Source organism: Oncorhynchus mykiss, chromosome 8 (genome assembly GCF_013265735.2).
Source record: "Oncorhynchus mykiss isolate Arlee chromosome 8, USDA_OmykA_1.1, whole genome shotgun sequence".
NCBI lineage: Eukaryota > Metazoa > Chordata > Actinopteri > Salmoniformes > Salmonidae > Oncorhynchus > Oncorhynchus mykiss.
In genome coordinates this window covers 55120054-55137513 of record NC_048572.1, presented here as the reverse complement: position 1 = coordinate 55137513, position 17460 = coordinate 55120054, and the positions used below count along the sequence as shown (strand labels likewise).

At 42.7% G+C, this 17460-nt stretch overlaps 1 protein-coding gene across 3 annotated transcripts; it reads right to left on the bottom strand.

Annotated features, from left to right (window-relative positions):
• Window positions 1–875: 875 nt before the first annotated feature.
• Window positions 876–17223, bottom strand: LOC110530153 (schwannomin-interacting protein 1). Of its 3 annotated transcripts, none has more exons than XM_036985709.1 (7): window positions 17092–17223; window positions 14278–14390; window positions 10634–10772; window positions 10184–10387; window positions 3179–3302; window positions 2895–2988; window positions 876–2160 (listed from the first exon to the last, which is right to left on the bottom strand). In XM_036985709.1, the coding sequence occupies exons 1-7, from the start codon at window positions 17119–17121 to the stop codon at window positions 2109–2111; spliced, it is 756 nt and encodes a 251-aa protein (XP_036841604.1). In that variant the 5' UTR covers window positions 17122–17223; the 3' UTR covers window positions 876–2108. The 3 variants fall into 3 exon arrangements, with proteins under 3 accessions (XP_036841604.1, XP_036841605.1, XP_036841606.1); XM_036985710.1 differs by having other exon boundaries at window positions 10640–10772; window positions 17092–17222; XM_036985711.1 differs by having other exon boundaries at window positions 10655–10772; window positions 17092–17222.
• Between the last annotated feature and the right edge of the window lie 237 nt (window positions 17224–17460).

Sequence of the window (17460 nt, the reverse complement as noted above, 5' to 3'; positions counted from 1 at the left end):
TTTCCAGAATCTTTTGCAATATTCCCATGCAGGATTTTTTAGAAATCCGTTATCCTAACCTATTCTAAGTCAAATAAATAAGCTATTTTATAACAATTTCGCTAGAAGAAAAAGAGAGACTGTAGGTTACGCATAAAGCTTGGTGTTTGGCAGCATGGTATTAACAATGTTTATCCTTGCTTTATCCAAATTATTTTGTGTGTCTTTCTTCACCTCTGTGTTTTTATAACTTCCCGGGCAGGCATTTCCCGGGCACTATAACAATGCTTGCCAATATACATAAAGTAATTCAGGTAACACAATCTCACTATCTGTAATTTTCCTAGATGCCAGAGATATAAAAAAAAGGTATGTTTTGACAGAGTGGAACTTTAATAGAGTTGAGTTGATTGTATCTGATGTTTTGGTTGTGGCCACTATTACGAACTACAGTAGGTAGTTTCTCACATCCATGATTCAGTATGGGCTTTCATTATGGCCAAAACTAAATTACATACCGTAAGTGTTTGGAGCCTTGTGGTGCAAGGTGTGGAAGGAGGGGAGAAACGACCTGTTAAGCACAGAAATAACTTGCTGCTGTATTTTCAGGCCTATATTCAGCGAGGCTATGTCATAGCATTATAGTGATTTTTGACATCCATAGAAGAACACAACTACTAGGCTTCCGCTACCCTAAGTTTGACCTTATTTTGAGGTTTGTATTTGCATGTTTTATTTATTAAGAGGTACATGTAGGCAAATGCAGCCTTCTTTGGTCCCTCAAGCAACCTTCTGTACCATTCGTTAATTCATTTAAACTGTCCCTGTCTCATCTGCTGAGTTAGATCTGGTTCATATAGCTACCAAGACTGACCACGACCAGTGAACCAATAACGACACTTAAACACTTAAAACGTTTATTTATCATTTTCATCTCTGTACACAAAACGTTGTATGATTTCTGAATGCTGCAGAATACGTTTGAATGAGTTTTAGTATAATCTGATGGAGAAAAAAATGCAAAAGACCTGCTAGAAAATGACATTCTCCAAATGCTGAAGATTGACTAATCATAGTGAACACCGATGACCATCATCTACAACCAGGCAACGAGGCATCCAAGTCTCCTTCCAGCACAGAATTTGTATTTATTCAGCCGAGACTGACCAGCTATCGCTTTACAAGTGTCAAGATCAGTCAGCTCCGACATCTTTAGTTCTTAATCATTGGGATCATTACTTTGTCCATAATATTTGACTGTGGACTAGCATTAGAGTCACAAAGCAGGGAATGAATGACATATTGACGTTTGGGGCGTCCTAAAAATATTGGACTAAACCAATGTTAATATTTGGAACACGGATGTTAAGTAAGATTAGTTATTTAAACCCTGCCACAAAGAACACTAAAAAGACTCTTAGCTTTCACTTCACCTATAGTGCAGACAGAAAATAAGGTCAATGCAATCTGTCTTTAAATTTGGCAAAATCAAGGGCCAACCAGTAAATCTTCAGAACATCAGCATGTTAAAGCAGGTGGAATTAAGCAACAACAGCTGTACTACATCCACGTGTGTCTAAATGATTCATACAAGAGCTGTGCAGTTGCAGCACAGTTTATATCCTGGGAAGCCTAGGAGCTCATTCCTTAGCAACGGCACAAACAACTACAGTATGTTGTCAATAGATATAGCTATGCAGTGTGTTGAGTATTCTACAAAGCACACGACTAGCTGAGCAGGGCAACAAACAGAACTCTAGTCATCTTCTGTGATCAAGCTGTCATTACGAGACGTGGTTTATGACAGGGGACTGGACTTTTGCCTGACCACTTAAAACTCAGGGCCCTATGTGACTCCCGGGAGGGTGGGGTCCTCTAGTAGTGGACGGTAGCCCTGACGAGCTAAAGCATGTCCAGGCTTGGTCCAGCCTAGTACTAACATACCTGAATCACCTAATCAACTAAGCATCAAAAGATATTGATGAGTTGAATCAGCTGTGAAAGTGCTGGGCTGGAACAAAAGCCTGCATGCCTTATTGGTGTCCAGGACCAGGGTTGTTGACCACTGCTCTGTGGTGGTTGTGGTTGTCATGTGACGTGGTTGATGATGGGGACAGGTGGCCGGGGTTTTATTTGGAGAGGGTTTTCTCTGCCATGTGTCTCTGCTGGCTCTGAGCATACCTGTGACAAAAAAATAACAACAAATAACAGTTATGTTAAAGAATGCATGGGAAAAGTCCTCCTTAGATAAAACATTTTAGAAAGGATGCAATGTTGACCTGTTTTCAGAAGAATGCCTTTTTAAACTGAGACATTTCAGAATGCATTTAAAAAAAAACATTTTTTTTTTTTTAACTAGGCAAGTCAGTTAAGAACAAATTCTTATTTTCAATGACAGCCTAGGAACAGTGGGTTTAACTGCCTGTTCAGGGGCAGAACACAACAGATTTGTACCTTGTCAGCTTGGGGATTTGAACTTACAACCTTTCGGTTGCTAGTCCAACGCTCTAACTACTAGGCTACCCTGCCGCCCCATTTGACTTCCAGAACAAACAGAGGCCTATTGTTATTTGCGTTAGTGGTGTGTGTGTGTGTGTGTGTGTGCGTGTATATATTAATACATGTATGTGTGTGTGTGTGTGTGTGTATATATTAATACATGTGTGTGTGTGTGTGTGTGTGTATATATATTAATACATGTGTGTGTGTGTGTGTGCGTGTATATATTAATACATGTATGTGTGTGTGTGTGTGTGTATATATATTAATACATGTGTGTGTGTGTGTGTGTGTGTGTGTGTGTGTGTGTGTGTGTATATATATATTAATACATGTGTGTGTGTGTATATATTAATACATGTATGTGTGTGTGTGCTTCTGTGGTCATAGTACTGGGTATGAAAGGGGCTCTCCACCTGGTCATGTCCTCTACGTCCACCAGCATAGCGTCCTGCTCCACATGAAGCTCATCTCTCATCAGCAACAGCTGCACCAGCTCCTCATTCAGGCCTGCAACGTCATCCCATTTTTGTTGTTGTTTTATCTCAACATCCTCACAGCACCAGAACAGCAGAGTTCTGACGGTGGTGATGAAGGCAGATTGTGTCTGTACGTAAGTGTGTTTTAGTGTAGCGTTTGTGTGCATACGTGTGTGTGTGTGTGTGTGTGTGTGTGTGTGTGTGTGCTTGTGTGTACTCACTCTGTATTTGTGAGTGCAGATCGTTGGTGATGACCTGGAGCTGACCCAGGCTCATGTCCCTCATGTCGCCCCTCCTCAGACTCCTCTTCATCAGACCCTCACTGATGTGGGGCAGGTGGGGCAGCTGCACACAGAGAGACCCAGGGATAACGTTAGAACAATGTTAAATAGAAACCGGGGTCGCAGTCATTAGTCAGCAGAGTCATGTTGATCTAATGTTGAAGAGAGAAATAAGGACATGATAGATTGCGTATTTGGGGTTAGGGTTATTAGACGCAACCCACTGGGCACACACTGGTTGAATCAACTTTGTTTCAACGTAATTTGTCAACGTATTGTGACGTGGAATCAATGTGGGAAATACATTGGATTTGAAAAAAAGTAATCAACCAGCACTGTTTTCTTCTCATTTCAACCAGCGTTGTTAGGGTAAAACTTGACTTGATTTAACCTGACTAAGAGGTTGTTACATCATTGTCATTTCCACATAATCATCAGAACTATGTATGTGCTGAAATTGCGTTGAAAATTGTATGTGTAAATGTAAAAAAAGATTTACCCTATATACTGTCTATTGGGGTGATTGAAATTATGTTGAATTTCATATTTAATTAGACATGTTTTATTTGACCTTGATAGTAAAACAGTATGCTTGAATCAACGTCATTGTTTCAACTTTGTCCTATCAACCTAAATAAAGAGATGTACTGCAATAAAATGAGACGCCTCAGTTCAATGTTTCCCGCCTGAACAGTGACTCCTACTGGTACATGAGAGGTAATGCACTCCAAAGAGAACAAGTCCACCATCCAGACACCTAGCTCTGTGTACGCTGCTTAGCTTTGGAAACAAACTGTGTTGGGGTCAGCTGGGTTATCACTGCAACACATTCAGACATTGCTCAGATTCCATACTAATTTGCGTAGACTACCTAATAACATTTAGTAGTTGAAAAGTAATCCCTATAGCTTTTCTTACACAAGCTGTATGTGAAAATACATTCGGGAGTGAGATTGGGTTTATGTAGGCTACATTGACATCAGATTTGCCCAATGGACACCATTTAATGTGTGCTGTCATTCGTCAATGGTTGATTGGATCTTTGGAAGTTTAGACATAGTTACCATTATCCCTATATCATTTGGATGCCAAATGATTCATAATAAACCTTACCTTTGGATATTGTGTTGTATATATGTTATTCATAATATAGCCTACAGTATATATACTATCCAAGCAGAAGATAACTTCCCCTTCAAATGTTGATATTTGGTTGCGTTCACAATTCAATATCCAGTTTGTCCACAAATGAATGATTAATATGTTGGATTCACATCTGCATCTCAACCCAAAAAAATCAAAGTTAAAAAATAGAACTACACCAAATCTAACTTTAAATTCACTTCAAAAAAAGTTTGGTTTGATTGAGTCCTATTCTCCGACTTCCATTTTCGGTTGAGTTGGAGAACCAACAGATTAATAACTTGCAGATTAAAGACAATAACCAAAGGTAAAGTTTGTTATTGGAATCCTATTTATAGGGCTAATGGTAACTACTTCTAACTGTCCAAAGTTCCAATCAACCTTGGAAGAACGATAGTATACATCTCTACACATTGGAGTGATGGTGTCCTTTGTTGGGCAAACCAGATGTCAATGTAGCCAACATAAACCCAACCTCACTCTGAATTTACTTTCGCATACAGCCTGTGCAAGAAAAGTAGTAGAACCGTTATTTAGGTAGTCTACACACATGAGTATGGAAGCTGATCAATACTTTAATGTGTTGACATGATAGCTCAGCTGAAAAGAACAGGGTACATACTGTACAGGTAGCCATCTGGATGTCAGACTTGTTCTCACTGAAGTGAATTACCCCTCTTATACCAGTAGAAGTCACTGTTCAGGCAGGAATCATTGGACTGTGGCTTCACATTTGAGTTTAATATACCTCTTTATTTAGGTTGATGGCGTTGATTCAAACATACCATTTTACAATCAACATTGAAATAAGGTAAAATAAAATAAATAAAAACTGTGATATAATTTCAACCACCCAGTAAACAACACATGACCAAAAGTATGTGGACACTCGTCGAACATCTCATTCCAAAATCATGGGTATTCATTTGGAGTTGGTCCTCCTTTGCTGCTATAACAGCCTCCTCTCTTCTGGGAAGGCTTTCCACTAGATGCTGGAACATTGCTGCAGGGGCTTGCTTCCATTCAGCCACAAGAGCATTAGTGAGGTTGGGCGCTGATGTTGGGCAATTAGGTCTGGCTCGCAGTCGGTGTTCCAATTCATCCCAAAGGTGTTCGATGCGGTTGAGGTCAAGGCTCAGTGCACACCAGTCAAGTTCTTCCACACCAATCTCAACAAACCATTTCTCGCTTTGTGCACGGGGGCATTGTCATGAGGAAACAGGAAAGGGCCTTCCCCAAACTGTTGCCACAAAGTTGGAAGCACAGAATCATCTAGAATGTCATTGTATGCTGTAGTGTTAAGATTTCCCTTCACTGCAACTAAGGGGCCGAGCCCAAACCATGAAAAACGGCCCCAGACCATTATTCCTCCTCCACCAAACTTTACAGTTGGCACAATGCTTTTAGGCAGGTAGTGTTCTCCTGGCATCCGCCAAACTCAGAGTAGTCCGTCAGACTGCCAGATGGTGAAGCGTGATTCATCAATCCAGAGAACGCGTTTCCACTGCTCCAGAGTCCAATGGCGGCGAGCTTTACACCACTCCAGCCGACGCTTGGCATTGCGTATGATGATCTTAGGCTTGTGTGCGGCTGCTCGGCCATGGGAAACCCATTTCATGAAGCTCCCAACAAACAGTTATTGTGCCGACATGGCTTCCAGAGGCCGTTTGGAACTCAGTAGTGAGTGTCGCAACCGAGGACAGGACAGAATATTACAGCACTCGGCGGTCCCGTTCTGTGAGCTTGTGTGGCCAACCACTTCGCGGCTGAGCCGTTGTTGCTCCTAGACGTTTCCACTTCACAATATCAGCACTTACAGTTGACCGGGGCAGCTCTAGCAGGGCAGGAATTTGACCAAACTAACTTGTTTGGACTGTGAAATCCTATCCAATTCTGTGATCGGGAGTCCCATAGGGCAGCGCACAACTGGCCCAGCGTCATCTGAGTTTGGCCGGGGTAGGCCGTCATTGTAAATAAGAATTAGGTCTTAACTGACGTGCCTCATTAAATAAAGGTTGTTGTTTTTTAAATGTATTGAAAAAAAATGAGGGTGCCACGTTAAAAGTCACTGAGCTCTTTAGTAGGGCCATTCTACTGCCAATGTTTGCTCTATTTTATACACAGCAACAGTGTGGGTGAAATAGCCTAATCCACTCATTTGAAGGGGTGTCTACATACTTTTGTAGATATAGTGTATATTCAGTGTAATATATATTTCAACCACCCAATCCTATATTATATATATATATATATTGTATAGGATGAAAAACATGTTTTATTTTTTCTATGTTTAGTTGATATAACAAAATGTAAGTTAGGTTAAGTCAATGTATTTACGTTTAAGTTTTTTACCCTAATTTCAATGTTAACAATGCTGGTTGAAATGAGATGAAAACAGTACTGGGTATTACTTTTTATATTTTGCACGTTGATTCCACGTCACAATACGTTGACAAATCACATTGAAACAAAGTTGATTCAACCCGTGTGTGCCAGGTGGGAAATTACTCCATCCTTTCATTTATCCTGATCATAGATCAGTTTCTTTAGACCTGGGTGAGTTAAATCCCCACCATTGCTTGTTTAGGTACTGACACACACATCTACAGTGCAGTAGTACTCCAGTCAGGGGGGGAAATTGCTTAGCCTGATCACAATGACTATATAGTTGTATTTACAACTCATTCACCACAATATCTGGGGCGGGGAAAATATAAAAATTACATGTACAAAAGGCAGCTCCCAATTTCTCAGAAGTACTAAAGCACTTTTGCTTGTTCCAAAAAAAGCACGGTTTAATTCCAGTAAACAACTGTGTCTAATGGACGCATTGTCCCACCCTGGCTACCTGTCAGGCCTCTTGCACATACACACAGTCACGCACACATTGCGGATGGAGCAGAACCCAAGCCGGATGCCATGTCCTACATATCTTTGCTTACAATCACAATATGAGTAACCTGCTTAATTGCCTACACATACAGTAAGTGAAAATGTTCTGAAGTACACGTTTTTTTTCCCATCACTCTGGGCCTCAGATTACACAGGTCACCAAGTCCTCAAATGCCACAGGAACTCGCGACAATCCAACCTTGAAATGGCAGAAGCGGCTGAATGTCACTCTCTGTACCAGGAAACATGACATAGTAGCAGAAGTCTCAGTGTTCTCCTTGTTCAACTGAAAGTTGTATCAGCCCACATTAAAAAATACTGTAATATACTATGGTATAAATACTGTAGTATTACTATATTTATATACTATAGTATTTGCTGTAGTGTTTTGCACAAGATTTTTGTGGACATGACTGTAGTTTACTGTAGTATTTACTGTAGTGTTTTTGCAGACATTACTGGAGTATACTGTAATATCTACTCTAGTGTTTGTGGGTGGGGTACATGCAAATTCAAATTTCTGTATTATTACTATAGTTAAACTGTCGTGTTTTTGTGGAAAATTTTTTGCGCATTAATACTGTAGTATTCTACAGTATACAAAAAAATGATATACTACAAATTATCGAAGGATACTACAGTGTGTATTATAGTATTCTCCAGTATACTACAAAATGATATAGTCAGTACTACATGATCGAGGGATGCTACAGTATGTAGTATAGTATTCTACAGTATACTATACAATTCTATAGTAAGTACTACACATGATCAAGAGATACTACAGTGCAGAGTATTGTATTCTACAGTATACTACAGTTTACTACAGAATACACTTTTTACACTTTTTACTCAAATACTCAAATCAAAATCAAATCAAGTCAAATGTTATTTGTCTAATGTGCTGAATACAACAGGTAAGCATTACAGTGAAAGGCTTACTTACAAGCCCTTAACCAACAATGCAGTTTTAAGAAAAGTAAGTGTTAGGTAAAAAATAGATAAGTGTGCGGGGGTACAGGTTAGGGAAGGTAATTGATGTAATATGTGCTTGTAGGTAGAGATAAAGTCACTATGCATAGATAATAAACAGAGAGTAGCAGCAGCGTAAAAGAAGGGGGGCAAACTTAATAATGGTGTTGGAGTTGTGCCTGGCCATGCAGTCATGAGTGAACATGGAGTACAGGAGGGGACTGAGCACGCACCCCTGAGGGGCCCCCGTGTTGAGGATCAGCGTGACGGATGTGTTGTTTACCTACCCTCACCACCTGGGGGCGGCCCGTCAGGAAGTCCAGGATCCAGTTGCAGAGGGAGGTGTTTAGTCCCAGGGTCCTTAGCTTAGTGATGAGCTTTGAGCTACTTCTAGTAAGTTGAACTCAAAGTCAATGAAAAGTCCTTATTACTTATAATGTTTATGTGGTAATGACATGTTTTTTTTTTGATAAGTTACACCAACTCTTTGAAAAATATGGTAACAAATTCACTTTTTTTCCCAGCATGCTCTACTGCTGGTTTATTTTTTGGAATTGTTTTTAATATTGGTGTTTTTGCATGTACATTGAGTGATTGATTAATCTTATGCTACACAAAGGGCCTCAGATCACACAGGTCATCAAGTTCTCAAAGGCCTCAGGAACTCCGACAATCCAACAGATTGGCAGAATCGGCTGAATTTTACTCTCTGTACCAGGAAACATGACATAGTAGCAGAAGTCTCAGTGTTCTCATTGTTCAACTGAAAGTTGTATCAGCCCACATGAAGAAATACTGTAATATACTATGGTATAAATACTGTAGTATTACTATATTTTTATACTATATTATTCACCGTAGTGTTTAGGGCAAGATTTTTGTGGTCATGACTGTAGCATACTGGTAGTATACTGGTAGTCTCCTCACACTGTTCCTAAATATGGCAGTCATCCTGAATATTCAAGCCAGCATAATGTGACATGCACATAGAGTTGCAAAATTCAAGTATATTTCCCAGGTTTTCCAGAAATACCAGTTGGATGATTCCTGGAAATCTTTCAACTGGGATTTTTTTGAAAATCTGGGAATTTTTGGAAAGTTACTGGAATTTTGTAACCCTACTTGCAGGCCTGATGTGGCCTGTGAACCATGAGTTCACCTGTATCTTGTAAAGCTAGGCATCAAAATAAGGCCTCATGAGATACATAATGTATTGTCATAAAGCGGTTCCTTAAATTGATGACATTTGCCTAGGAATTCACTTGGTGAAGGCCACAGTACTGAAAATGAACAAATCCAAAAACCATGTCTCTGTCACTAACAAATACAGCAATAGGTGGTAACTTTACAATTCACTCGAAAAGGCAAGGCACACTGGGAAATGATTTAGGAGGCGTGGCTTAGTGGGGGTGTTGCTACATTCTTTTATTGGTTTGAGTAATGATGACTACAAAATCACTTTAAGTAACTGTACTCATATTAAGTGCAACAGTTTTCCTCAAAAGTTGTGAGTAATGACAGCACATTGGGTTTTACAGTGTACTACAATATTCTATAGAAAATTGTGGGATTATTTTCACGTGGGAGTTTCATATTAACCCATGTCTGTTTTGGTGCATGTATACTTAATTCAGAATTACTATGTAATCTTGAGACTCAAAAAAATAATTTTCGCCATTAGGGCTTTTCAGCCACTGCTTTGACATCAAACTGTAAACGGAAATGTAATGCTATTTATTTTGTACAATTCCCTTGCATCTAAGATGTAACTTGCTCTCGCATCTTGCAGCTGTAATGCATGTCCCCAGAATAATTCTGTGTAAAATGTGTTACTTCGATCACACCATGGCCTCAAAGTCTCCTCGCTCTCCAGCCAAGTCAACTTAGCAGAAATGACGGGTCTACAACACACACACACACACACACACACACACTGACCAGGTCGGCGACGGGCGAGCGACGGTGGAGCTGGATCTGTCTCTCCACCTCTACCTGCATGCGGGCCATGGGGCGAGCCAACGCCAGCGCCACCCTGGCCTCCTCCTGGAGCCGCCGCTGCACCCGCCAGAAGCCACAGTCCTCTAGGGGGTCCGAGTCCTCCTCGCCCGTGTCCCGGTCCGACAGCGACGAACTCTGCTTACTCTAGACAAACACACGTGCACAACAGAGTCATTATACAGAATCCTAGATGGTAATGTATGATCACGCACGTCACCTATACATGCATACTTCGAAGTCATCATCCACACAAACTCATCGGTGTGAGAGTAGGCTCACACACACACATTCCACAGTCAATATGCTTATTTTTCTCCCGTAAAGTCAGGTTCAAATGTATCGCTTGTGTGAACGAATGTGGAGAACACACACAAACTCACACACACACACATTTACATCTATGGCGTGTACCACGGGTGACAGCGGCGTATCCAGGCTGGTCTCTGTCTTGCTGTCCTCGGCATCGCTGTCCTTGTCACTGCTGCTGTCATTCACAAAACACACCTGCAGGTTCACACCACTTGGAGGACTGACGGTGAGCGAGAGGGAGAGAGGGAGGGAGGCGGGGAGAGAGAGAGTATGATCAAATTACAACCTTAGAAAAGAGGGATCGACAGACAGAGAGAGGGAGGAAAAGGGAGAGAGAATGGCTAAATTCCACACTGACCCATATAACCCTATATCCTTAGGCATTTCCTGGAGATAGGAAAGGATTGAGCAGGTATATTCATATTCTCAAGGTGGACCACTGATATATACATTAGGTCGAATGTTCACCATATTGCGTTAACCTTTCCAATCCTTTTAGATCTACACAAAGCCCCTAAGGGTAGTGGCTAGTGGTCAATTTGGAATTGAATTGAGAAAATGTGCAAGGGGGAGGGGGAAAAAATGCCTTCATTTCACTGTCCTCCGCGGATCTTAGATCTGGCGGCCCCAGACTGGGTCTTCATTTCATTCCAGAGAGTTGCTTTCAAAAAATCATGAAAGGTGAACTATTGCTTTTACATCAGCCCAGTCATCTCAAATCCGCACAGGAGAGTGAAAGAGGGCAGAAGGGATCATTGTGGGGTGTTTGGGCATTGTGTTGTTTCAATTGCTCACATCATGCCATCACTGTTATAAGTAACAGATCAGGTCAAGGGTTACGAAACCCGGCTCAATAAGGCTCCCTCCTCAATCCATAAAACAAGCAAGCACAAAAGGTTCAACGAAACAACCAAACGCACAACGTGACATAATAATTGGAGACATTGACAGCACAGGAGGCTGGTGAGGGGACGACGGCTCATAATAATGGCTGGAACAGATTGAATGGAATGGTATCAAACACGTCACTCTATTCCAGCCATTATTATGAGCCCTGCCGTCCCCAATTAAGGCGTCACCAGCCATCTGTGGCCACAGTGATGACAGTCTCTTGGCCACAGTGATGACAACGAGTCACGAGTTAACTACTCTCTGTCACCTTCAGTGAGCCAGACTTTTGTGTAATCTTAACAGCTCATACTGAACCTAATTCCTTCAAGCTCTAACAAAACATGAAGTGAGGAACCACACCCAACTCCCCAAATGCCTGTTCACATTGAAATTGTCAGCTTACAATGTACTTTGACCTTCACTAAGGGTCACGTGACAGAACATCCAATAGGAGCAGCGGACGTCAATAGCCAACACTTCTTTATTTCCAGTGGCTGGACCACAGAAAGACAAGCACTTCCTTAAACTGGACTGACAAGGGGCGGTCCCCTTTAATTTGAATGAAATCCGAGCTGTTTTATAGGAAAAGAGCAAGGTGTAGGCCCTCACGTTCACTCGTCAGAGAGACTTACCATTTCTGAGGGATTTGGTTCACCTTGTCTCTATACTCGTGCATTTCGGTAACTTACCATGTGTGGGTGTAATATGTTCTTGTACGGTTTTTGGGTGTGTGGGCTTAGTGGTTATGTGTGAATGCTCAGTATAATAGTCTGTGACATTTGTGTCATTTGAAGTGACAGTTCATTGTGTGTGTGTGTGTGTGTGTGTGTGTGTGTGTGTGTGTGTGTGTGTGTGTGTGTGTGTGTGTGTGTGTGTGTGTGTGTGTGTGTGTGTGTGTGTGTGTGTGTGTGTGTGTGTGTGTGTGTGTGTGTGTGTGTGTGTGTGTGTGTGTGTGTGCATTAGTGGTTTCACTATGCTATGAGCTGATGAGTATTTCCAAGTCAGTGTGCAAGTACATAATCCGTGCTTGTGACGTATATGTGTTGCGTCTGCATGCTTCCCCATTCAGCCATTTTAAGTAAGTGACTCTTGTCTTGCACTGAAGAATGAATGAAGCTCTTGTGTTACTAGTCTGAAAGACTGAGAAAACAATGTAGCTAGCTTTCCCTCTATCTCTCTCTCTCTATACATTTCTCTCCCAGCACTTTCTTATCTCCCCTTGTGGGATTTCCTCTGCTTCAATACCTAAATGACTCATTTCATGGGGCTCCTAAAAGTGAGAGCATCTACTGCTCCCAGACCCGATCCCAAATTTCCCCCTATCCTCTAGGCTCATGTGGAGATTTGAAGTGGTTAAGACAGGTATAGATACACTGAACAAAAATATCAACACAACATGTAAAGTGCTGGTCCCGTGAAATCCCAGAAATGTTCCATACACACAAAAAGCTTATTTCTCTCAAATTTGGTGCACAAATTTTACATGCCTGTTAGTGAGCATGTCTCCTTTGCCAAGATAATCCATCCGCCTGAAAGGTGTGGCATATCAAGAAGCTGATTAAACAGCATGATCATTACACAGGTGTACCTTGTGCTGGGGGACATTAAAAGGCCACTCTAAAATATGCGGTTTTATCACACAACACCATGCCACAGATGCTTCAAGTTGCAGGATCCCCAGACAGCTGATGAAACTGTGGGTTTGCACAAGCGAAGAATTTCTGCACAAACAGTCAGAAACCGTCTCAGGGAAGCTGATCTGCGTGTTCATCATCCTCACCAGGGTCTTGACCTGACTGCAGTTTGGCGTTGTAACCAACTTCATTGGGCAAATTCTCACCTTTGATAGTCACTGGCACGCTAGAAAAGCGTGCTCTTCATGGATGAATCTCAGTTTCAACTGTACCGGGCAGATGGCAGACAGTGTGTATGGCGTCGTGTGGACGAGTGGTTTGCTGATGTCAACGTTGGGAACGGAGTGCCCCATGGTGGCGGTGGGGTTATGATATGGGCAGACATAAGCTACGGACAATGAACACAATTGCATTTTATCGATGGCAATTTTAATGCACAGAGATACCGTGGACGAGATCCTGAGGTCCAGTGTCGTGCCAATCATCCGCCGCCATCACCTCATGTTTCAGCATGATAATGCACAAGGATCTCACAAGGATCTGTACACAATTCCTGGAAGCTGTAAATGTCCCGGTTCCTCCATGGCCTGCATACTCACCAGACATATCACCCATTGAGCATGTTTAGGATTCTCTGGATTGACATGTACGACAGCGTGTTTCAGTTCCCGCCAATATCCAGCATATTCACCCTGCCATTGAAGAAGGGTGGGACAATATTCCACAGGGGGGGGGGGGGGGGGGGGGGGGGGCGTATGTGACCAACAGATGCATATCTGTATTCCCAGTCATGTGAAATCAATGGATTAGGGCCTAATGGATTCATTTAAAGTGACTGATTTCCTTAAATGTACTGTAAAATGTAGGAATTGTTGCTTAGTTTATATTTTTGCTTAGTGTAATTTGGTAGTAATTCCACCCAGCCTGTTGGACAGACGTACTATTCACCAATCCCACATGGTTTATATTTGAGTACTCTCTATTCAAGGATGAGTCGCCCCCTAGAAACGCTGATCTAAGCCGGCCTGCGTTTGGCAGAGGGTAAGCTAACCCTGTGACCTGTGACCTGTGCCTAGCTCTCTTCAATTAGAAAGTATGTTAAATACTCACTGCGCTGTACAGCACCACATCCTCTAGTGGTGGAAAGGGTGCTGTACTACTGACTCTCAACATTTGTATAATGATGCTGCTATAACCCACCGGGTGGGAAGGCCGTTCTTGCTGCAGCTGTTGTAGATGACTGGCTCCTCGTCGTCATAGAAACTGCCAAGAGCCAGCTTCTGCCTGATGGACTCTCTGTCATTCCTCTGGGCCTGGTGGAGGTAGAGCCATGTAGAACAGATCAATTCTCCAATATAATACCACAACAGTACAACAATAAACCTGAAGTAAAAACCCTGACGATAAAGATGGATTTTCCATGTATTGGCTTCTTTAAGAGGCACAGCAAACTAAAAGGATCGGACGACGTTCAAATATTCGGAGCAAGTGAAATAGAACGAGAGGAAATGAAAATATACGACGCACGCTCCTGCTTAAAGCAAAGCAATAGGGGGGATGTGGAATTGGAGTGTGGTCACACAGGCACACGAGGAGAAGAGGTCAGAGGAGAAATGGGAGACGAAGGGATGGATGGAGCGTGGCAATGGAATCTGAGTTCATGCTCGAGGTGGAATCACTGTTGACTCAATGAGCCGCGAAGAGAAGGGAAAGAGCTACGCACGCCAGGAGGAACACACAGACACACACACACACAAGTGAAGGCATCACACGTACACTTATCACACAAATACCATATCAGACACATACCGCATACACATCACATATTGCACAATATACCATACACAACCAATAGGATCACACTTGAACGTATAAAAATACTCCATCCATCCCAAACGTTCACCCCACATAGATCAAAGACCATTTGTAGATGGAGAGATGTGCACTCATATGCATTTGCATAAACGCGCCACGTAAATAGACACACGTCCCTCCTATTCACTATTGTAGCCTAGTCGTCAACAGTGAGTGGCGGAGCGACAAAGAAACACTCATCGAGGTCGCCATCAATAGCCTTCAGTAGACAGGCTGCCTATTGTGAGGTCATCAATAATGGCCGTCAACAGCAGAGAATCAGGAATTTGAGTCACTTGATAGGATCTCTGGGATCAACACACACTCACTGGACATGTCAAAGGACGACAAATCCGTACGATTTTGACGGGCCTGTAAACGTCCAGTCGCCTCGCATTGATTTCATCTCATCTTTCCTCTCCTCTCTTCTATTTCCTGCTTCCCATCTTCCTTTCCTGACTATTCATTATATTATCCACCCCTCTCTCTATTTCTCCATTTTTTCCCTGTCCACCCACTACATCCAAAGCGCATTTTGTCCTTGTCCATTACTGGGCCCACATCCCTCAGGCCTACTAGTCGTGTGTGCTGTATCTCTCTCTCTCTCTCTCTCTCTCTCGCTCTCTCTCTCTCTCTCTCTCTAACTCACACACATTTAAACACAAACCAATTTAGACTATCCACACTTTCTCCTGCCCACTCATAGACTGTGCCAACACATGCACTCCCACATAACCGCAACACACAAACACCAACACACATCACAACAAATACATACTCCTCTCAAATCAATTATACATTGCCCATACCACACATAAGCACTCACAAACACAGAAATACAACAACACACGCACAAACACGCACATGAACACGCACATGCACCAACATAGAAACAAACAGAACACAGATGGGCTATGATGTAACGTCATAAATCACAGATGGACACTCCCATTGTAGAGGAAGCAACCAACATTCCACCCACTCTAGTCTCTTCCCACTGTAGACCGTGCCAGGTACTGTCCTACTGGGTAGTTAGACCATCTATACTCACAGCCAGGTACTGTCCTACTGGGTAGTTAGACCATCTATACTCACAGCCAGGTACTGTCCTACTGGGTAGTTAGACCATGTATACTCAGCCAGGTATTGTCCTACTGGGTAGTTAGACCATCTATACTCACAGCTAGGTACTGTCCTACTGGGTAGTTAGACCATGTATACTCAGCCAGGTACTGTCCTACTGGGTAGTTAGACCATCTATACTCACAGCCAGGTACTGTCCTACTGGGTAGTTAGACCATGTATACTCAGCCAGGTACTGTCCTACTGGGTAGTTAGACCAGCTATACTCACAGCCAGGTACTGTCCTACTGGGTAGTTAGACCATCTATACTCACAGCCAGGTACTGTCCTACTGGGTAGTTAGACCATCTATACTCACAGCCAGGTACTGTCCTACTGGGTAGTTAGACCATGTAAACTCAGCCAGGTATTGTCCTACTGGGTAGTTAGACCATCTATACTCACAGCTAGGTACTGTCCTACTGGGTAGTTAGACCATGTATACTCAGCCAGGTACTGTCCTACTGGGTAGTTAGACCATCTATACTCACAGCCAGGTACTGTCCTACTGGGTAGTTAGACCATCTATACTCACAGCCAGGTACTGTCCTACTGGGTAGTTAGACCATCTATACTCACAGCCAGGTACTGTCCTACTGGGTAGTTAGACCACATAGCCCATGTGAAACATAAACAGCATACCCTGTATGATGTTTTAGGTATATGCTATGTATTACTGAACTGTAAAAAGCATGGCATAAACCTACTCTTAAACAAACTCTCATGCGATGTGCAATGTGTTCACACCTACCTAGGAGAAACAGCACCTATGCATAAATGCACACCAAAAAAAAACATACAGACTAGAAATGTACACACACACACACAGGATGGCACAGCAAAACCTACAGGCTAAAGTATGTAGTCTCAAATACACACACAATCAGGTCAAATATACACACGGACACGGACACGCCCTCACATGACAAATTCACACACGTACACATAACCCACACATTGACCTAACATACCTATATTAACCTAACACATACGGTATTTGAATACATGGTATACATTATACTAGAACCAAACACACACCTGGTAGACACGTTTCTCCTGATGCACCATCCTTCAGCGCATTGTACAGGCAGCAGCGCTACCCTTCTCTACACTGCAGTGAGCCAGACCCAGGAGAACCACTCATATACCACAGCTAAACGCAGAAGGAGGGAGGAGGGAGGAGAGGAGGAGGGAGGAGAGAAGGAGGGAGGGGGATGGATGAATGGATGGGTGGATGGATGGAGGGAGGTAGGGAGGGAGGGAGGGAGGGAGGGAGGGAGGGAGGGAGGGAGGGAGGGAGGGAGGGAGGGAGGGAGGGAGAAGAGTCTGCGCAGCTGATGGAAAGACAAGGGCGCTCTCCACTACTCTCCTCCTGGTGACTGTTAGCATGGCTGCAGCTTCCCAGAC